A 22,991-nucleotide genomic window follows, 5' to 3' on the forward strand; every position below is an offset into this window, starting at 1 on the left:
GACAGGCATAGAGTAGGCAGTCTCTTTAGTAGATCTGTTACATTTCCTAATTGTTCTGCTAGAAAAATTCAGTTTTTAGTTTGCCTTCCCCACAACATTTTCTATGTGTTCTTTCCAATTTAAGTTGTTCGGAATCGCAATTCCTTCGTATTTAGTTGATTTTACGGCCTTTATATTTGGCTGATTTATCGTGTAACCGAATTTTGATGGATTACCTTTAGACTCATGTCGATGACCTCACACTTTTCGTTATTTAGGGTCAATTTCCCATTTTCGCACCATACAGAAATCTTTTCTAAATCGCTTTGCAATTTGTTTTTATCTTCTGATAACTTTACTAGGCGATAAACGGTATCAGCATCTGCAGATGATCTAAGACGGGTGCTCATATTGTTTCCTAAAGCGTTTATATAGGTAAGGAATAGCAGAGGTCCTATAGCACTTCTATTTTACTCGATGACTTTCCGTCCGTTACTGTGACCTCTCTCACAGGAAATCACGAATCCAGTCACATAACTGAGACGACATCCCGTAAGCACGCAATTTCACTGCAAGTCCCTTGTGTGGTACAGTGTCAAACGTCTTCTGGAAATCTAGAAATAGGGAATCAATTTGAAATACATTGCTAATAGCACTCAACACTTCGAGTGAGTAAAGAGCTAGTTGTGCTTCACAAAAAAGATGTTTTCTAAATTCTTATTGACAGCGTATCAATACACATTCATAATGTTCGAACACAATATATGTTCCAAAATCCTGCTGCATTTCGACGTTAATGATATGGGCGTGTAATTTAGTGCATTACTCCTACTGCCTTTCTTGAATATTGGAATGACCTGTGTAACTGTCCAGTGTTTGGGTACGGATCTTTCGTCTAGCGAGCGGTTGTATGTGACTGTTAAATATGGAGCTATTGCATCAACGTACTCTGAAAGGGACCTAACTGATATACAGGCTGGACTGGAAGACTTGCTTTTATTAAGTGATTTGAACTGCCTCACTACTGCGAGGATATCTACTAAGTTACTCATGTTGGCAGCTGTTCTTGATTAGAATTGTGGAATATTTATTTTGTCTTCTATCGTGAAGGAATTTCGGAAGGCTGTGTTTAGTAACTCTGCTTTGGCAGCACTGTCTTTGATAGTATCTCCATTGCTATCGCGCAGAAAAGGCATTGATTGTTTCTTGACGCGAATGTACTTCACATACGACCAGAATCTCTTTGGATTTTCTGCCAGGTTTCGAGACAAAGTTTCGTTGTGGAAACTGTTATAAGCATCTCGCATTGAAGTCGGCGCTACATTTCGAGCTTCTATAAAACATCGACAGTCATGGAGATTTTGTGTTCATTTAAATTTGGCATGCTTTTTTAGTTGTTTCTGCAATATTGCTCTGATCCATTTTACATACAAAGGGGTATCAGCTCCGTCGTTTGTTAATTTATCTGGTATAAATCTCTCTATTGCTGTCCATACTATTTCTTTGAATTCAAGCCACATCTGATCTACACTTACATTGTTAATCTGGAAGGAGTGGAGATTGTCTTTCAGGAAGGCGTCAAGTGAATTTTTATCTGTCTTTTGAATATGTATATGTTTCGTTTATTTTTGGAAGATTTGGAGGTTACAATATTCAATCTCGCTACGACAACCCTGGGTTCACTAATCCCTGTATCTGTTTTGATTCTCGTTACTAACTAAGGACTATTTGTTGCTAAGAGGCTAAGTGTGTTTTCGCAACCGTTTACTATTCACATGGGCTTATGAACTAACTGCTCGAAATAATTTTCTGAGAATGCGTTCAGCACAATTTTGGATGATTCTCTATGCGTACTGTTGTGTTGGCAGAAGAGCCAACACCGTGTTACTAATGGAGGCCGAAATGCACGCGTTTTAGCTCACGCAGGCTGGCGTGAGGAGAGAAGAACTATACTGACGTGAGGTCTGGAACATGACAAGGAATTAGAATTCAGAAAGCGGAAGTAATTAGTTTGATACTTAACTTTAATCCATTGATGATGAACGTCGCTCTTGACAGTACATGATTCACAATATTATCTGTTCAGAAGAAGACATATAGTAACTGAATGTGGCGCCTTGCTAGGTCGTAGCAAATGTCGTAGCTGAAGGCTATGCTAAACTGTCGTCTCGGCAAATGAGAGCGTACGTAGGCAGTGAACCATCGCTAGCAAAGTCGGCTGTACAACTGGGACGAGTGCTAGGGAGTCTCTCTAGACTAGACCTGCCGTGTGGCGGCGCTCGGTCTGCAATCACTGATAGTGGCGACACGCGGGTCCGACGTATACTAACGGGCCGCGGCCAATTTAAAGGCTACCACCTAGCAAGTGTGGTGTCTGGCGGTGACACCACATGTACCTCCGGATTTAAAGATGTATTTTCGCCAACATATCGAGGGTAAATTAAAGTCACCACCAACTATAATTGCATGAGTCGGGTACGTGTTTGAAATTAAAGGAAAGTTTTCTTTGAACCTTTCAGTAGTTGTAACACCTGAGTTAGGAGGTCGGTAAAAGGACCCAATTATTATTTTATTTCGGCTGCCAAGAATAATCTCTGCCCATACTAACGCACAGGAACTTCCTACTTCAATTTTGCTACAAGATAAACTACTTCTAACAGTAAGAAACACACCAACGGCAACTGTGTTTAGCCTAAGCTTTCGGAACACTGTTAGCTGTCCGGTTGAACGTATCTTCAGCTTTAGCCCGCTTTTAGTGCCTATAGTGATTTGGTACTTTCCCAACATAGCTACGACAGTTTACACTGTTATACCCATGATACCTTGGTCTATGCTCTTCTTGCGTTCGACCTGCAATCTTTGATACTGAAGCCCTTTTTGTGTTTCCCCGAGACCGATGGTAACTGAAACCAACAACTGTCTTGTAATTCAAAGTCGTTTATTCAAAATACGCTACCAGATTCGACACCGAAAAGCGTCCTCTTCAGGCCCCAAACATATCTGCCATAAACATACGAACGACAACGACAAAGACCAAAGGAGTCTTCAACTGGAAACAGTACAACTTATTAAGCATGTTACGCCAGCATGTGCAACAAACAAAGTCGAGAGCAGCGGAGCCAACATCAACGGATTCCGTAGCAGTAAGAAGCCCACCAAAGGTCAGACGATAGAGCTCCACTTGGATGTTGTAAGTAGGCTGTTTAAGTTTTTATGTTGGTAACGCCACGTAACGCTCTATATGAAACTCACTGACTGTGCTGTGTGAAAGCGGTGGTTGGTTTGCATTGTTGGAATAGTCGCCATTGTAGCGTTGGGCAGTTGGCTGTTAACAGCGCGTAGCGTTGCGCAGTTGGAGGTGAGCCGGCAACAGTGGTGGATGTGGGGAGAGAAATGGCGGAGTTTTGAGAGCGGATGATCTGGATGTGTGTCCATCAGAGACAGTAAATTTGTAAGACTGCATGTCATGAACTGCTATATATATTATGACTTTTGAACACCATTAACGTAAATACATTGTTTGTTCTCTATCAAAATCTTTCATTTGCTAACTATACCTATCAGCAGATAGTGCCTTCAGTAGTTTGAATCTTTTATTTAGTTGGCAGTAGTGGCACTCGCTGTATTGCAGTAGTTCGAGTAAAAAAGATTTTTGTGAGGTAAGTGATTCGTGAAAGGTATAGGTTAATGTTAGTCAGGGCCATTCTTTTGTAGGGATTATTGAAAGTCAGATTGCGTTGCGCTAAAAATATTGTGTCAGTTTAAGCACAGTTCAAAATGGTTCGAATGGCTCTGAGCACTTTGTGACTTAACTCCGGAGGTCATCAGTCGCCTAGAACTTAGAGCTAATTAAACCTAACTAACCTAAGGACATCACACACATCCATGCCCGAGGCAGGATTCGAACCTGCGACCGTAGCGGTCAGGCGGTTCCAGACTGAAGCGCCTTTAACCGCACGGCCACACCGTCCGGCTTTAAGCACAGTCATTTATAATTTTTCGAAGGGGACGTTTCATATGAAAAGATTCAAACTACTGAAGGCACTAACTACTGATAGGCATAGTTAGCAAATGAAAGATTTTGATAGAGAACAAACAATGTATTTACCTTAATAGTGTTCAAAAGTCATAATATATATAGCAGTTCATGACATCCAGTCTTACAAATTTACTGTCTCTGATGGACACACGACCAGATCATCCGCTCTCAAAACTCTGCCATTTCTCTCCCCACATCCACCACTGCTGGCGGCTCACCTCCAACTGCGCAACGCTACGCGCTGTTAACAGCCAACTGCGCAACACTACAATAGCGACTATTCCAACAATGCCACCCAGCCAAAGACTGCACACAGCACTGCCAGTGATTTTCATATGGAGCGTTACGTGGCGTTACCAACATAAAAACCTAAACAGCCTACTTACAATGTGAACTGCAGACTAGTAATGTAGATATGTGCAATGTAGCGCCCAGCGCAGAGTACTCACGCGAGAGGATGTTGTTCTTGGCCGGGGGCGCCGACATGGTCTTGGTGGCGGGCTGTTTCTCGGTGCGTCGCAGCTGCACACTGTTGAGCTCCTGTATGCTGATGGCGCCCAGTGGCTGCGGCGGCAGCGTCTTGCGGCTCTGGGTCCCGTTGCCCCCTTCCTCGCCGCCGGTGGGGGTCGTCGGCTCGTCGTCGCCGCTGCCGTTGGTGGTGGGCGCGCACAGGGCGGGTGGGGGCGGCGGGGGCGGCGCCGGCGCCTCTGCGGGCGCCGCCGGTGATTCTGCCGCTGCAGGGGCGGCGGCGGGGGCGGAAGTGGTCGCAGCCGCTGGCGGCGGCGAGGTTGCGCGCTCGGCGGGCGCCGCCACCGTCGACTGCTGCGCGGAGGACTCCGTCTTGACGCCTAGGCCCACCACCGGGGTCGGCTTGCCGCCTAGGCTGCGCAGGTATTCCGAAGGCTTGATGAGCGCGTCCGAGTCGCCGGCTCCGCTGGGAAACCTGGGCGGGATGAAGGGCAGGACCATCTGCTTGTTGACCAGGTTGGGTCCCGAGCGGCCTTCGGGCTCGGGCTGCGGATCCGGAGTGACGGCGGCTGCCGGAGCGGGCGTCGTCGAGGCCGGAGGGGTGGCGCCCCCTCCACTGGCGCTGCTGGCCGCTACGGGCAGAGGGAGGGGGAGGGAGGTGTCAGCAGCCGTGACGGCAGCAAGTAGCGCGCCGCGCCGCGCCGCCAGTGAAATCGCAACCCCTAATTAGCGGCACCAAGGCCGCGAAAACACCGGCCGGACAGCACGCATCTGGCCGGCCCCGAAAGTGGATCGCAGGAAACAGTGCGTCTCTGCCTTTCACACCACACTCCGGGACTCCACTTAATGGAACGAGCCGCTTGCAGATTGGATTCGGACAAACCGAGTATCATCCTTGTTAATGTAACGAGCAGTTCCGAGCGGTAGGGTGCTGGACCCGTTGTTCGTTAGCAAATGCCATTTCTATCGGCACAGATCTAAACGGTAATTCATTTTATAGCGTGCTGCATGCTGGATGAAAATACTAAGACGAGTGTTACTGTTAAACACGCTGAGGCTAGGGAAACTTAGCTGAAATACATACTGGAGCACCTTTCTGTAAAGCAGATGTGGCTAACGCAAGCCGGATGAAACCTAATCGATTCTAGTGGTAGTACGAAATTTTCACCAGAAGTATTTTGGCAGCAAAGGAAGGAGGCTTTCTAATGAAGTGATTTACTGATATCAGTTTTCGCAGGATTAAATACCCATTTTTTGTATGTTGCAACTTCAGTATATACTCGTAGATTAACCATTAACTGCCCTAGTGGGGTCCTGGAGAACCCCAGGCGAGATTAATACAATACACAGTATGTTAACGGAAAAACAGATGGCGCTTGTGTTCTTGGTAGTCCTCAGCGAAGTGATGCCGTTTAACGCGGAGTATTGGATGCGGTGTTTCCGTTAATATTTTGTGAGATAAAGAGAAAGAGGTCTCAGAATACCCCAAAGAGTATTAACGTTAAGTTGTTTGTCATTATCTCAATTAGTGTTTTACGCGACTGAAGTCTTAGAGTACATCGAAAAGAGCAAAATTTCAATGATAACGTCAATTTTTAAGGTTATGTATGTATGCATTATTTTTCAGAATGGCATCATCGAAGTCATTAACAGATGACGAGGTAGAAAGACTAGTGAATGATCCTGCGTTTTTTGCAATTGATGAGGAGAGCACAACAGATCAAGATGAATTTATATTAAGTGGTCATGATTCCATCTCTGAAGTTACATCAGAAAGTAGCTGTGAAGAATTAGATGAAGAGGCGTGTTAGGCCTTCTGCTGAGAAATATTCTTTTGGAAAAAAATTGCTACAAGTGGTCAAAAGAAGCTCTTCCTACTAATCATACCCGTGCTCACAATATAGTCGCCTTCCAGGCGCTAGACGTGAAGCAAAAACGCTTGATTCAACTGACATATTATATGTTTGTGAATTGTTCATTACTGAAGATTTCTTACATCTAATACTCACCAATACAAACGTCAAGACACATGACATGTCAAACGAATACAGAGCTCCTCAACCAGCATTTATAAAGCCGCTAGATATAATAGAACTGAGAGCATTTTTACGTCTGCTTTATTTACCTGGAGTAATGAAATCTAATCATGAAAATGTTTTTGGACTTTTTGCTAATGATGGAACTGGTGTGATGTGTTTCGAGCCACTATGAGCGTTCATAGATTTTTATTCATTTTGTCTTATTTGCGTTTCGATTGTGCTACTACAAGAGATGCTAGGAAAGCTGATGACAGACTTGCAGCTATTAGAGATGCCTGGGAACTCTTTACAGACAAATGTCAAAAGTATTATACTCCAGGAGCGAACGTGACAATCGATGAAATGTTAGTACCCTTTCGTGGTAGGTGCAAATTTCGCATGTATATGCCTAAGAAACCAGCCTAAAACGGCCTCAAAGTTGCGTGCCTTTGATATTCATGAACATTCTATTTATTCAATGCATTTGTCTACACAGGCAAAGTGACAAATACAAGTGTATTATCAATTCCAGCACAGGATGTTTTGCAATTAATAACACCAATTGAGCGAAGCAATAAAAATGTGACACTAGACTTGAACTCTGTGATCAACTGGAAGCCAAAAAGTTGACGGTCTTAGGCACTCTAAACCTAAATAAACCATAGATCCCAGAAGAATTCAAACCAAACAGAAAGCGCCAGTAGAATCTGTATTATTTGGGCGAACCGAAGGAAAGACAATCTGTTCCTATGTTCCTCGAAAAGGTCGAGCTGTTGTGTTGCTTTCATTTACGCACCACGATCAGAAAATAAGTACTCAAAAGAGAAAACGTATATGATCATTGATTACAATGCTACAAAAGGAGGAGTGGACGCGCTGTACCAAATGTGAGCCAACTATTCGGTATCACGGCGAACACACAGATGGCCAATGTCTGTATTTTATGCCATTTTAAACATAGTAGGAGTCAATGCTGCTGTTTTACTTCAACGCACCAAACAACTTGATCAAACTGATGATTTAAAAAGAAGAGAATTGCTACAGAGGCTTGGAATGGATTTAGTAAAACCCTGTATACAACTTAGTGATATCCTACCCCTTTCTCGTGAATTGGGAGACATTGTTGTTAAACTTGGTGGTACTCCTCCTGCCTCAACATCCTCAGAGCCAGAGGAAAGCAAGATGCTACATGTGTGCAAGAAATGCGGACAAGAGAACCGAAATAGTGTGTGAAAAATGCTCAAAACATGTTTGTCCCGATCACAGATTTCCAGTGAGCCAAAATTGTTTATAATCATATCCACAACGCGTAAAAATGTTCATAATGTTCAGTGATAAATGTGCAATTCAAAATAAAATTTCTTTAAATTACAGTTTCGTTTTACTTATTTATACCTTGTTTACAAGATATTACCGCCATCGTTACATGTGCGTAATGCTATCCCATGACTTTTGTCACCTCAGTGTATTCCTTCAGTCCTTAACACGGTACGAGAGATTTGGTAAAGCAAAGACGTGAAAGTCTGGTAAGGAACAGTACGAGCATGTAAGACGACATTTCACAGTGTCTTCAAGGAATACATCTGATCGAATAGGTATGAATCTTACAATTTTTACAGTAACTATCTTGTTTCATACCTACAAATGTTCCTACTGTCACCCAAAGTGAAATAAAGAATTAAAATGAACTCTGCCAAATTCTGCATACTAAACTTGCGATCTTTCGAGAAAGTAGAGGAAAGAGGACAGATAAACTTGGCTCAGGTCAAGTCATAGTAGTCCCATGGTCGAGGAATGAGCGAAGAGGGCAGATGCAGGAATCCTGCGCGCTGTTCTAGGCGAGATCCTAGTGGAGGTGGCTCACCGTTGCTTTCTGGCAAGCCGTTATGAAGAGGCAGTTGTGTATCTGTGACGTGTGGATGACTGTGCTACGCGCTTATGCACTGTAGTGTTCGGTTTGTTTTTTTATCGATGCAAGGAAGGGAGAGGATGAAACCCCCTGCGGACACACAGCTTACTGCTCTGGAATAATTCCAAGGCGGCCGTCGAGCTTAACATCCCCATCCGACAGACGGATCACCAGGCACGCTTGGCAGAGCGCTCAAGTCAGATGTACGTTGGTTCGAATGCTGGTGGTAGGAAATTTTCGCTGCCAGTATTTGGCCGGCATGGGGAGGAGAGGTGTTAGCATAAAGTTCCTAATAATCAGCCTTCGCGCCTATGTCATGGCTTAGATTCCAAATATTTCAGCAGTGTCACATGCCATCACTTCATAAGACACTGCGGACATGTTTGGTATTTAAGCCATGACATTGGCGCAAAGACTGGTTATTAGGAACTTTATGCTAACACCTCTCCTCCTCCCCTTGCCAGCCATATACTGACAGCGAAAATTTTCCACCGCCAGTATTCGAACCTACGTACCTCTGACTTCAGCGCTCCGTTAAGCGTGCATTAGCGACCTCGGCTTCGGAGGCGGTTACAGTAAATATTGCTGTTTCTTCTGGCCTGTCAGTGCAAAGGAATCGCCATCTCCTCTTACAACATTTTCTAGCACACTGCGTGGCTAGTACCGCAGTACTCCAGCACTAGTCGGAATTCTGCAGTGCATGGGCTCCGAAGCGGAAACGCTGCTCTAGACACTGCGAACAGAAGTGGGCACTTGGCACAGTCCTGACACTGAGAGATAAACACGTGTCTGGAAACCTCACAAACGCATCGTCACTGTTTTCAATGGCATCACCCTGGTCGTGGCTGCAGACTGTACTTGCGGTAGGTTGAAGGAAGAGGGGGAGGAGGAGATTAGTGTTTAATGTCCCGTCGACAACGATGCCATTAGAGGCGGAGCACAAGCTCGGATTAGGGAAGGATAGGAAACGAAAGGGGCAGCGCCCTTTGGAAGGCATTTTCCTTAAGTGATGTAGGAAAATCACAAAAAACCTAAATCAGAATGGTCGGACGAGGGTTTGAACCGTGGTCCTTCCGAATGCGGGTCCAGCGGGTAGGTTCTAAGTCCTTTTCCCTGTGAGTGCATTACAGCATCTACAAGTCAAGGCCTTAGCCAGGACTGACTCAACTACCAAAATTGTTGTGTTTGATCTGCCTCCATCATGTCAACGACGTTCCAATGCATTTGAACAGGGGAACAATGTGTCGAAGCTCCTTTACGGTATTGGCGATACCGGGTGTCGTCTCGTCGACACCAAAGCTTGCACTACTCTCAGAGGCAAGTTGTCTGCTGTGTACAGATGACACAAATGATTTGGAGTGCCATTTGTTTTGATGTGGAGCTACCATGGCAACTACATACTCACTTTTCAAGGCAATTACTTAATGTTTTCCCGACTTAATGTTGTGTTTTTTCTCTTCTAATTTATGGAAACTGTAGTATATCATACGCCAACGTGTAAGCTAAGCAAAGTACGTCGCTAGAGATAGTTCCCGGAAAGTGAGGCATTTATTCGTTAACACGAACTTAGAGAGGCATGCTGCACAAAAGTAGTTGTGGAAACCTTGCAGGAGTCGGGTTGCTAGTAGGAACATGGAGCAGAGGATGGAGGTAAAACCTCTAATATAAAGAGGTGTTGTTAAGCCCTTGGCTTTTTCTGGTTAAAATTACATTATATGTAATTGGCTTTTACGGGTTAAAATTATATGTAATAGCAACTGCGTAGCAGTAGCATTGGTTTTTACTTTGCTTCTCAGTCCAGGTTCGAAGTAAACCTGGAGCAAGAAAATACAGAATTCACAGTGAAAAGGACCCGTGCTGTAATTTTTTTAAGGGTATGTATGGTACACGGGGTCTTCCTACCCCACTATCAATAATTAGGTTTCTGCATTTAAAACAGAGTATTTCACTACCGAAGATAAAGAGCGTCCCGGAAGACTAACTGAAGTCATAGTTCCAGAAATCGTGGATATTGTTCATTCCATGATCCTAGATGATCGGAGGTCAACTGCTAAAAAGATAGCCCTGGGAATATACCGAGAACGCGTGGGTCACATTGTTAAAGTGATTCTGAAAATGAGAGATCTTTCAGCGAGATGTGTCCTCGAACGTCTCAATACAGGCCAAATTGTGAACGATTGGTTACTTCACAGTACAGTTTCGTCCAGTTTCGCCTGGATAGTATCGTCACCATGGATATGCAGTGACCAAAGAACTCCAAAGGATGGTTCTCCATGTGCAAAAAATGGCTCTGAGCACTATGGGACTTAACATCTGAGTCACCAGTCACCTAGAACTTAGAACTACATAAACCTAACTAACCTAAGGACATCACACATATCCATGCCCGAGGCAGGATTCAAACCTGCGACAGCAGCAGTCGCGCAGTTCCGGACTGAAGCGCCTAGAACCGCTCGGCCACCGCGTCCGGCTCCTCCATGTGCAAGGAAATTCAAAACACAAAGATCAACGGGCAAGCCGCTCGCATTCGTCTTTTGGAATATAGATGGAATCCTTCTTATTGACTACATACAACATAGTAAAACTATAACGGCAAAGTAATATCTTGAAGAAACTGAAGCAACAACTGGACCCCAAACGTCGAGGAAATCTGAGAAAATGAACCTTGTTCCTGCAAGACAATGTCCCTCCTAAAAAGGCGGCCATCACGCTGTAATAATTGGCAGATCTTCCCTGTTCACCGGTCTTGGCTCCTATAGACTATTATGCGTCCCCAAAGATCGACAAGCACCTGAAGGAAACACGATTTCTGAGCACTGAGGAAGCCAGCAAGGCTGCGTATGAGTGCTTCGCAGCACAATAGATTTTTTTTCCTGAGTTAAAGCAACTAGAACAAAGATGTTATAAAAGTGCCGAGTTCAACGGGACATATGTTGAATAAATAATTTTATTTTGAAACCTCTAACAGCATTTTGTTCTTTATACAGTCAAGGACTTATCAGGATCCTTCATATGTCGGCAATAACTAATTAGTTTTTGCGTGTACGAGACCGCCACGGAACTAGACTGACGACGCACTTTCGTGTTTATTTTGAAACGATTCGAGCGGAAAGTGATTTACACGTATCAAAAAGAAGTTTGGCATCAGCCGGGTCCCCAGAAATCCTGAATATAGACATTGACTGTGGATATTGCATCACAGACACACTCCCTTTGACTGTTCAGAGATATCACTTAACCCGCCCAAAGATGTAAACAACTATCCACGAGCAGCGTCTATTAGACGGAGGGGGTCCGACAGCCGATCAGTTCCAGTCATTCCTCCAGAAAGGAGGTACACGGCTCGTGTTGTCTGTAGTTCAACCATGCCTAGACGGTCAATACCGCATTTCGATCACGTCCGCATTATTACTTTGTATCAGGAAGGGCTGTCAACAAGGGAAGTGTCCAGGCGTCTCAGTGGGAACCGAAGCAATGTTGTTCGGACAAGGAGGAGAAACAGAGAGATAGGAACTATCGATGACATGTCTCGCTCAGGCCGCCCAAGGGCTACTACTACAGCGGATGACTACTGATTACGGCTCGTAGGAACCCTGACAGCAACGCCACTACGTTGAACAATGCTTTTCGTGCAGCCACAGGACGTCGTGTTACGACTCAAACTGTGCGCAATAGGCTGCATGATGCGCAACTTCACTCCCGACGTCCATGGAAAGGTCCATCTTTGCAACCAAGATAGCATGCAGCGCGGTACAGATGGGCGCAACAACATACCGAATGGACCGCTCAAGATTGGCATCACATTCTCTTCACCTATGAGTGTCGCATATGCCTTCAACCAGACAATCGTCGGAGACGTGTTTGGAGGCAACCCGGTCAGGCTTAACGCCTTAAACACACAGTCCAGCGAGTGCAACAAGGTAGAGGTTCTCGCATGTTTTGGGGTGGCATTATGTGAGGCCGCCGTACGCCGCTGGTGGTCATGAAAGGCTGTACGATACGTGAATACCATCCTCCGACCCATAGTGCAACCATATCCGCAGCATATTGGCGAGGCATTCGTCTTCATGGACGACAGTTCGCTCCCCTGACTTCCTTCAGGATAACGACATCGCTCGACTAGAGTGGCCAGAATGTTCTCCAGACATGAACTCTATCGAACATACCTGGGATAGATTGAAAAGGGCTGTTTATGGATGACGTGACTCACCAACCACTGTGAGGGATCTATGCCGAATCGCCGTTGAGGAGTGGGACAATCTGGACTAATACTGCCTTGATGAACTTGTGGATAGTATGCCACGATGATTACAGGCAAGCATCAATGCAAGAGGACGTGCTACTGTGTGTTAGAGGTACCGATGTGTACAGAAATCAGCGCCACCACCTCTGAAGGTCTCGCTGTATGGTGGTACAACATGCAATGTGTGGTTTTCATGAGCAATGAAAAGGGCGGAAATGATGTTTATGTTGCTCTCTATTCCAATATTGTGTACAGGTTCGGGAACTGTCGGAACCGGGGTGATACAAAACTTTTTTTGATGTGTGTATATTTGTAAATACTTGTGCGCCGCTTTGGCTACTCTATGTCGATCGAACTGCGAACTGAACCACAAGGATTAATCAGCAAAGTATTGTGTTGTGGTGTATGCTGATCGCGAAGTACTGATCGTGATATCTGAAACTCAGCTGAATGGTTATAGCGCGGTACTAAATTTCGTTGCGCCAGCGAGAAATCGGTTGCTATATTAGAGTGATCTGGCTACCAGAGAGATTATAATGTGTATATAATGTTAGTATGTGAACAGCGGAGACAAGTGAAGTAACGTTATAGAGTGAAAAATCAGGTTCTACCAAAACTGTGTCATTTTGAACGATACAGTAGCACCCATTCCCTCCTTGTTCAATTGTTGCTTTGAACTTGAAGATTACAGTGTACTTAGCTTCGGCAGTGACGCGGGGCAAGAAGCGCAGAATTAGATGACCATTGCCCGGATATCAAATTTCTGAAGCAGTATGACACAGTTCTAAAAAAAAATTGCCTAGAATATTTCTGATCGCTGTTAAGTGCAAAACAGTTGGAACATATTAAAAGAATCGCAGGTAGCTAAGTGTTTAGCGTGTGAGGTTTGTATTCCCCAGGTCATCGGATCGTACAGATATATGAAGTGCCTTATTGTTAAGCGAAAATATTACATAATTAAATAATACTACACAATCCTTGGAAATAAGAAACCTGGACAAGGACAAGCGAAACTCGCACTTTGGAAGTCCCGTACAGACATAATTATGTATAGGGATGATAATAATAATAACAATAATAATTTTGTGTGCCTCAATGGCCTGTTGCAAGTCCTTCGATGTCACTTCGGTGACTTGCGTGTCCCTAATCGAATCCGATTATCCAACTGGTGAAAGGATGCCTACAGTTTAACGTGGAATTCGGACCACTTGTCGTTTCTGCTGAGATCTCACATCGTTGACAAGCGAAGGCTGGTTTAAAATGAAGATCAAATAATCTGTGCCCCGATGGAGATTCGATCCCACGAACTCTGTTTTCAGGCATGCGCTTTACTACTAGCCCAGCAGCTCTGACATGTTTGTAAATAGTCCATCTATAGATTCTTATGAGTGAGTCTACGATAGTCAAACTATGTGACGTACATGGGCGCATCTTTTGATTGCACTGACTTAGAAGCTTGAAGTTTTTACTCTGACAAGGTATCACAGATCTTAATATGTGGCATAAATTACAGCTTGATACCTCTGTCCGTTCCAGAGAAAATGGAACTGACAGACAGAGAGACGGACAACAAATGGCCAAAAAATACTTTTTTATGTTACCTAATCACAAATTAACAATTTAAATATTTTTTCGTTTACTTGTACTGTGCAACCCTTCTTCTTCACAAATTTAATGATTCTAGGTCAACGGGAAATACCGTATAGGTTTTGATGAGTGAATTTGCGAGTATCGAAATATGTGACATAAATGGCCGTATCTTTTGATTGCGTTGACACAGAAGCATAAATTTTTCACACCGCCAAGGGACTCCAGACCTTAGAATGTGACGTACACTCCTGGAAATTGAAATAAGAACACCGTGAATTCATTGTCCCAGGAAGGGGAAACTTTATTGACACATTCCTGGGGTCAGATACATCACATGATCACACTGACAGAACCACAGGCACATAGACACAGGCAACAGAGCATGCACAATGTCGGCACTAGTACAGTGTATATCCACCTTTCGCAGCAATGCAGGCTGCTATTCTCCCATGGAGACGATCGTAGAGATGCTGGATGTAGTCCTGTGGAACGGCTTGCCATGCCATTTCCACCTGGCGCCTCAGTTGGACCAGCGTTCGTGCTGGACGTGCAGACCGCGTGAGACGACGCTTCATCCAGTCCCAAACATGCTCAATGGGGGACAGATCCGGAGATCTTGCTGGCCAGGGTAGTTGACTTACACCTTCTAGAGCACGTTGGGTGGCACGGGATACATGCGGACGTGTATTGTCCTGTTGGAACAGCAAGTTCCCTTGCCGGTCTAGGAATGGTAGAACGATGGGTTCGATGACGGTTTGGATGTACCGTGCACTATTCAGTGTCCCCTCGACGATCACCAGTGGTGTACGGCCAGTGTAGGAGATCGCTCCCCACACCATGATGCCGGGTGTTGGCCCTGTGTGCCTCGGTCGTATGCAGTCCTGATTGTGGCGCTCACCTGCACGGCGCCAAACACGCATACGACCATCATTGGCACCCAGGCAGAAGCGACTCTCATCGCTGAAGATGACACGTCTCCATTCGTCCCTCCATTCACGCCTGTCGCGACACCACTGGAGGCGGGCTGCACGATGTTGGGGCGTGAGCGGAAGACGGCCTAACGGTGTGCGGGACCGTAGCCCAGCTTCATGGAGACGGTTGCGAATGGTCCTCGCCGATACCCCAGGAGCAACAGTGTCCCTAATTTGCTGGGAAGTGGCGGTGCGGTCCCCTACGGCACTGCGTAGGATCCTACGGTCTTGGCGTGCATCCGTGCGTCGCTGCGGTCCGGTCCCAGGTCGACGTGCACCTTCCGCCGACCACTGGCGACAACATCGATGTACTGTGGAGACCTCACGCCCCTCGTGTTGAGCAATTCGGCGGTACGTCCACCTGGCCTCCCGCATGCCCACTATACGCCCTCGCTCAAAGTCCGTCAACTGCACATACGGTTCACGTCCACGCTGTCGCAGCATGCTACCAGTGTTAAAGACTGCGATGGAGCTCCGTATGCCACGGCAAACTGGCTGACACTGACGGCGGCGGTGCACAAATGCTGCGCAGCTAGCGCCATTCGACGGCCAACACCGCGGTTCCTGGGGTGTCCGCTGTGCCGTGCGTGTGATCATTGCTTGTACAGCCCTCTCGCAGTGTCCGGAGCAAGTATGGTGGGTCTGACACACCGGTGTCAATGTGTTCTTTTTTCCATTTCCAGGAGTGTAAATTTCAACTTGATACCTCTACTATTTCCCGCGAAAAATGGGCCTTATTAGTCGGACAACCAGAGAAACAGGCGACCTGTTAAGTGATCCCATAACGGTTCCGTTTTTGCCGAATGAGATACGAAACGCTTAAGTGTTTTTTTTTTATCTGATGTTAGGCGTTTACTTACCTAAATTTAATTTACTTTAAATACTCGAATTTTCATGAGATTAGTAATTAAAATAAAATGATTTTATTTTTATTAAAAATAATGATTTAGTATTTGTTCGTTAAAATTTATATTTAATAATAAACATATAATTTATAACTGAGAGTAGAATAAATGCTACTAACGGGAAACGATGCAATGACCTCGTGAACAGAAACCTAACATGCTAAAAATTTGCTGTGCGGCGTGAGAATATTATTAATTTCGCACACATAATAACACTGAAATTGGCACGGGCCGCTTCCAAGTGGCGGGACACTACCATGAGAAAGAAAAGCAGAATCATTTTAGATACCATTTACACATTCAGTCACTTTCTCCGTTTCAGCTGCTTCAACCAAGTAGCAATAAACAGCCATGGGCCGTGCAAATGAAGCACGAATTATAAGTGAGCGCAAACGGCGGTGCGTGCATTGTACCTGATGAGGTGGACGCGATGGAGGGCGACCTGTTGGTCTTGCGGACCTCGGACGGCCTCAGCGACGGCTCTTCCAAGACGACGGTGTCTGCCTTGGGCGGCGCCTCTTCCGCGGAGGCGGCTGCCTCCGGAGCTGGAACCGCCTCCTGCTGGTGTGACTTGCTGGAGTCTGCTTGCGGGGAGGCGTCAGTCTGGGCAGGGGCGGCTTTTGAGGCGTCCATGTCGGGGGCGGCGATTGGAGGTGGTGGGGGCGGAGGCGGCGGAGACAGCTGTGCAGGCTCCGACACCACTCGCTTCAGGGCCCTGGAGAGGAGTCAGTCAATATTCCAGTTAGGTGCTCTGAACGGAAACTGATTACGAGTTTAACGCTATAAATTTAGGAATATACTACAGTCAGTAATAAAGTAAATAATTAATATCGAACAAGTCCGTGGTATTAACAGATCATGTGAAGGCGACTTCGATTCGAATGATTCTTTGGACTGTTTATGGCCTACTAGACCAACCCATCACCAGCTGGTCTTCCGTGAGGCGAGTTCCGAAGTTCCGGTATACTACTCAGCCTCCTTACCGGGAAATGTCTTACGTAATCGCAGAATTGAGTATGTAGCGGTTTTTACAAGAACAAACGTATAAAAGAAGTTATTTCCACAATCCCATGTCTGCTGGCAGAAAAAGCGACAGTCATGTACTGTGACTATCGTACTGGTTACTTTCGCAAGCAACTACTACGACCGTGATTATGTCCAATAATAGGAACTGTTATAGTAATGAAAATAATGCATACAACCAGCGTAAGACCAGACTAGAGTGTGAGATGAGGGTGATTGGTTTATGGGGCACTCAACAGTGCGGTCATCAGCGACCACGCAAAGTCCCAGTTTCCACACAGTCAAATCTAGCTACTGCCACGAATGATGATGATGAAATGATAACAGCACAGACACCCAGTCCCCGGGCAGAGAAAATCCCCAACACGGTCGGGAATCGAACCCGGGACCCCGTGATCCATAGGCAGCAACTAGACCACTAGACCACGAGCTGTGGACTAGTGTGAGAAGTGAATGTTGTACTTATTGTACGTACATTATCACCGGGTATTTTTATCATTTTACTTAATTAGTAATTGCCAGAGTCATGGTAAATAACTATAGATTTTTCATACAGTGGAAGCGAAAAAGTGGAAAACGTTGTTTTACATGTTCGTTCCAGGAGCAAGGAAACAATTCGCCTCCGGCGTGGGTTCCTATTTCTTTTATCTATCCAATGCCTTCTGCGCGTATTAAGATTTTTCAGGGAAAGTTTCGGTATACCCTGTATGTAGTGCATGTCAGTAACACGGGCTCTTCTAACTCTTCATGAACTGTTAACAACACAGAGGAAGGCTTTCCGGTAAGTCACTGTAGGGAAAGGATCACAGTAATTCTCTGTATTCATAGTTTTGAATGGTCTTACGTCCACAGTCGCAATTTTACGAAAACTGTGGTCATTAAGCAGTCTTTGCAACGGCTGGAGATGCTTTCAAATAAAGTGAAACGCGAAACTTGTGAAACTCTCATTCTGGAAGCATCCCCCAGGCTGTGAATAAGCCATGTCTCCGCAATATCCTTTCTTCCAAAAGAGCTAGTTCTGCGAGGTTCGCAGAAGAGCTTCTTTGAAGTATGGAACATAGGAGACGAGCTACTGGCAGAATTGAAGCTGTGAGGACGGGTCGTGAGTCGTACTTGGGTAGCTCAGATGGTAGAGCACTTGCCCGCGAAAGGCAAAGGTCCCGAGTTCAAGTCTCGGTCAAAAGTGATAAGTGTTTGGTCGAAATCAAGATAGTACTGTTGCTAGATATGGCATCGCAAAGCGGTTATTCACGTTGGGTATAATTCACATCTATAACTTACTTATTTCGCAGTATATGTATGCACTATTTTTCAATAATCAAAAAAACTATTCAAATGTGTGTGAAATCTTATGGGACTTAACTGCTAAGGTCATCAGTCCCTAAGTTTGTACACTACTTAACCTAAATTATCCTAAGGACAAACAAACACACCCATGCCCGAGGGAGGACTCGAACCTCCGCCAGGACCAGCTTCACAGTCCATGACTGTAGCGCCCAAGACCGCTCTGCTAATCCCGCGCAGCTTTCAATAATCCTAGACCTTTAGGAGGACTGGGGACTGGGATGAATTTGATGTCCAGACTGCTAGGTCACCGAGATTTCACCTCCACGTCAGCGAAAATGTAGCAAATATTTCGATGTCTCGAACTGTATTAGTCATACCAATGTTAAGTGGGATACCCTGAATCTTTCTTGTTGAAATTTCAACCCGCCTGCACTTCCTACAAATTATCTGCGCACTTCCTTCCAAGTGAAGTAATATTCCAGGTTAGTTGTTGATGAAGAACTGAATCATTGGTAATAAAAACCAAATTTAACAGAAAAATCCAAGAGAGCTTCTCAAAAACTCACTGTAGCGAATAACATTAGAAGATAAGAAAATTTAAAAAATGAAAGTAAAAGGGGAGTTTGAAATAAGAGACCCTTCCAGCACAAGTGTGGACAAGATTATTAGTTTATATGCTTCATACAGAGTTTCCTTTGCGTTGAAAATCGAATTGTTCATTAATTTATTGTCTGTGAGTGTAAAATTCATGTCTCAGACGTCAAGATTTCAAAAATGCGTTTGAGGGACATAACATCAGAATGCGGAATATCATTCGCGGTGTAGTAAGATTCCGACAAAAGACGATACTTTGTCGTAGGTCACTCACTGTTTAGCTAAATGCTAACTTCAGCTTTCTAAGGTTCATTGTAAAAAATTGCTCTCGACTTAAGAGATCAAGCAAACTGAGGTTCACGGATAAGAAGCGGAATCCCGTTCGTTTCAGGCCACTGCAGTTGGCTTTCGAGTAGTTTTGTCGCACGACTGCAGTGGGACGCCGCTGTGTTTTCTTATAAACAGCCACGCCCCATTCTTTGCCACATGGTAGCAGCAGCAGCTGGGCAATTTGTTCCGTCTCGGACCGCTTCAGTGTCACTGTGACTCAGACGCGACACAATTTGCGGCATCTGTGTCAACGGCTCCATGACTGCACAAGCGGTGAGAAATGAAAGAGAGCCGGCCGCGGTGGTCTCGCGGTTCTAGGCGTGCAGTCCGGAACCGCGCGACTGCTACGGTCGCAGGTTCGAATCCTGCCTCGGGCATGGATGTGTGTGATATCCTTAGGTTAGTTAGGTTTAAGTAGTTCTAAGTTCTAGGGGACTGATGACCACAGCTGTTAAGTCCCATAGTGCTCAGAGCCAAATGAAAGAGAGGGATTTTGTTAAATAACTAAATTTGTCCACCAAGTGCTTATTGGCAAACTGTAATTTTTTTGGGAACTATTTCTATTAATCTTGCGATATGAAATTATTTGCTGACGATATATTAAGGTCTGTTTATCCTGGAGCTGAGGGCTTATTGTACGAAGCTAAAACTAATTTGAGCATCATGACGTCTCCCCAACGACACCACATTCAAGCTGCTCTTCTTCGTAAATAATCCCTGGACCTAATTTTTAGCTATTTAAGGTACTGTAGTGACAATTTCAGCGCACATATTTCATTACATAGTTATCTGGACATTCCGTGTAACATAATACAGATAATATCGTTATTGTGTGTATTGTGTCAACTTTTATATAAAAACAACATCTAGCCTCAGTGTCTACGATATTATCTGCTGTAAATTCCTAAATGAAGGAGAACAGGAATAATTTCAGTTTGTTTACGAAGCCATTTTATCGGGCTTTAAATCAGAGAGAAGTCAGTCAAAGGCTGTTGTTAATGTATTATTTTCTCATACGTTGGAGCAGAATTAATTCGCAGAAGCTACTTCTCATATTTACTCCCATTTGTAAATACTGTTGTATTCGGGATACGGGTTGTTTCTTGACTACAAGATAAATAATATAATAATCATACTGCGAGGCTGATTTTGCCAATTTAGTTAACTATTTGCCTTCGAAGCGTTTAGAGTGTGCACCACATACTAAACGTACTGAATACTTTTATGACATGAATAATTTATGTCTCATAGGTGTAGAAAGGTAAAAGTGCCATAGATTTTGGGGAAAAGGCTGAATTAGAGCAATAAATATATTTAAAAACCTCTGCACTGAACAAAACTTAGTTTATCGTCATTATTTCATCACTCCTGCTAGAAAAATAAATTTATTTTGTGTCTTCAGCCTTGATTAAAACAAAATTTATTCTTTTGATCAAGGCAAAATCTTCAAAACATATTACTCAAATAAATAAGGACCCATGTAGTGAACTTTCTTAAAGTGAAATTACCTCAAGGAAAGTAGTTAGGGGATGTGAAAGGTTACTCTTATCCAAGAAGCAACACTACGCAGGATAGCTGAAGAATGGAATATATGTATATAAAAAAGCAGGCGCAGACAAGGAAAACTTCCTTCAACGGAAGAGATTGGTATCAAACAACCATCATCATCTTTTTCCTTATTTACCGGCTAGGTCATCTGACCTGTTCTGATTTGACAATCCACTTTTTCCTGGGACATCCTACTGAGAGGAAACAACGAAGCTAATTTTGGGACGCGATATTCATGCATTCTCGGCAGAATTTGAACACTTTATTTGGATACTCAGTAAGTTTGCTCCTAAAGAATAATGGCGCAAAGTTGCAGAAGAAGAGTTCGATGCACGTCTGCAACACAGCATAGCAAGTAAGAGAAAGCAGATCATGGCAACTGCGTAAGCTATGCTACAGAGAATAGGTATGAGAAGGTTGATTTAATTTTTAGTAGGAGAGTAGAGATGTTTTAGCAGTAAATATAGGGGGTGGACAAAGATTTGGAAACACCAGAAACACAGCGCATTACCATATCTAATAGGGCGTAGGAAAACCGCTGGAATTCAAAACAGCTTCCACGCATTCAGAATGCATAAATACAGGTCCTGTGTAATTTTCAAGAGAATTGTATACTGTTGTTCCTACAAAATAGTGGCAAGTTCAGGTAATTATGATGGAGGTGAATAGGGACCATTCACACTTTTGCAGAAAGCAGATCACAAATGCTCAATAATATTGAGATCTGGTGACTGTAGTGGCCGGGAGAGATATAACAACTCATCCTCGTGCTCACGAAACCAGCCCTGGACAATTCGGACGGCGTGAGTAGGGGCCATGTCGTCTTGGAACACAGCATCATCCATGACGAACGAGTGTTGTACCATGGGACGGAAGCGATCATCCCAAATGATTACCTAAAGCTTGTCAGTAATGTGACCTCGGAGAGTAACATTGAGCCGGTGGAATATCACAATATGGCTGCCAAGTCATCACCGGAACCATCATGTTTCACTCTTGGGACGTAAACTTGGCCAGAACAAGACTATTCCGACCAAACTAGTTTCTTCTATTGTTCCATAGTCCTGGTTTTATGACTCTGGCACCACGTATTTCCGTTTCGCGTATTTACATCACTAATCAGTGGTTTTGGAATTGAAGCTCGTCCTGCAATTCCCTGAATATAGAGCTCCCTTAGTGTTGCTTTTGTTGATTATAGGTTTCGAATGTGGTACGTTCAGTTCTGCAGTGACTTTTGGGCTGCAGTGACTTTTACAACTGTCGTCCTCTTACTTTTCGTCACAATCCTCTTCAACGTTCGTCTGTCACGTTCACTCAACACACTTTCGTTTGCTTTGTGACTTAGTGGATGATTTTTTCTGTTTCTTCTGTACGCGATATAAATATTCGATACAGTGGTCTTGAAACACCAAACACTTCGTCTACTTTGGTAACGGAAGCACCTCCTATACGAGCACCAACAATTTCCCAATGTTCGAACTCGAACTACACAGATATTCTGCAGTTCACGCTTGACAGCCTGGCAGATGGATCATCGAACCATCTTCACAGTAATTCCTTATTATTCCACTCTCGAACAGCGCGCGGAAAAACGAACACCTATATCTTTCCCTTATTTTATTATGATGACTGTTTCTGCCTATGTAGGTCGGCGTCAACAAAACAATACCGCATTCGGAGGATAATGTTGTTGACTGAAATTTCATGAGAAGGTTCCGCTGCAACGAAAAACGCCTTTCTTTTAATGGTGTCCATCCCAATCATGTATCATGTCCGTGACACTCTCTCCACTATTTCGCGATAATACAAAACGGGCTTATCTTCTTTAAAGTTTCTCGATGTACTCCGTTAATTCTATCGGTTAAGGATTCCAAACCTCGGAGCAGTACTCTAAAGGAGGACGGACAAGCGAAGTGTACGCAGTCTCTTTAGTAGATCTATTATGTCTTCTAATTGTTCTGCCAATAAAACGCAGTCTTTGGTTTGCCTACCCCACAACATTTTCTGTGTGTTCTTTACAATGTATATTGTACGTAATTGTATTACCTAGGTATTTAATTGAATTTACGGCGTTTAGATTTCACTGA

At 44.3% G+C, this 22,991-nt stretch overlaps 1 protein-coding gene across 1 annotated transcript in view; it reads right to left on the minus strand.

Annotated features, from left to right (window-relative positions):
* Positions 1-22,991, minus strand: part of LOC126456039 (espin-like) — a 448,202-nt gene that overhangs the window by 55,832 nt on the left and 369,379 nt on the right. The window contains exons 9-10 of the mRNA XM_050091795.1: positions 16,536-16,837; positions 4,468-5,118 (exon numbers count right to left, since the gene is read on the minus strand). Of these exons, the coding sequence (XP_049947752.1) occupies positions 4,468-5,118; positions 16,536-16,837 (953 nt within the window). The remainder of the gene's footprint in view (positions 1-4,467; positions 5,119-16,535; positions 16,838-22,991) is intronic.

This window comes from Schistocerca serialis, chromosome 2 (assembly GCF_023864345.2).
Source record: "Schistocerca serialis cubense isolate TAMUIC-IGC-003099 chromosome 2, iqSchSeri2.2, whole genome shotgun sequence".
NCBI classification, from domain to species: Eukaryota; Metazoa; Arthropoda; class Insecta; order Orthoptera; family Acrididae; genus Schistocerca; species Schistocerca serialis.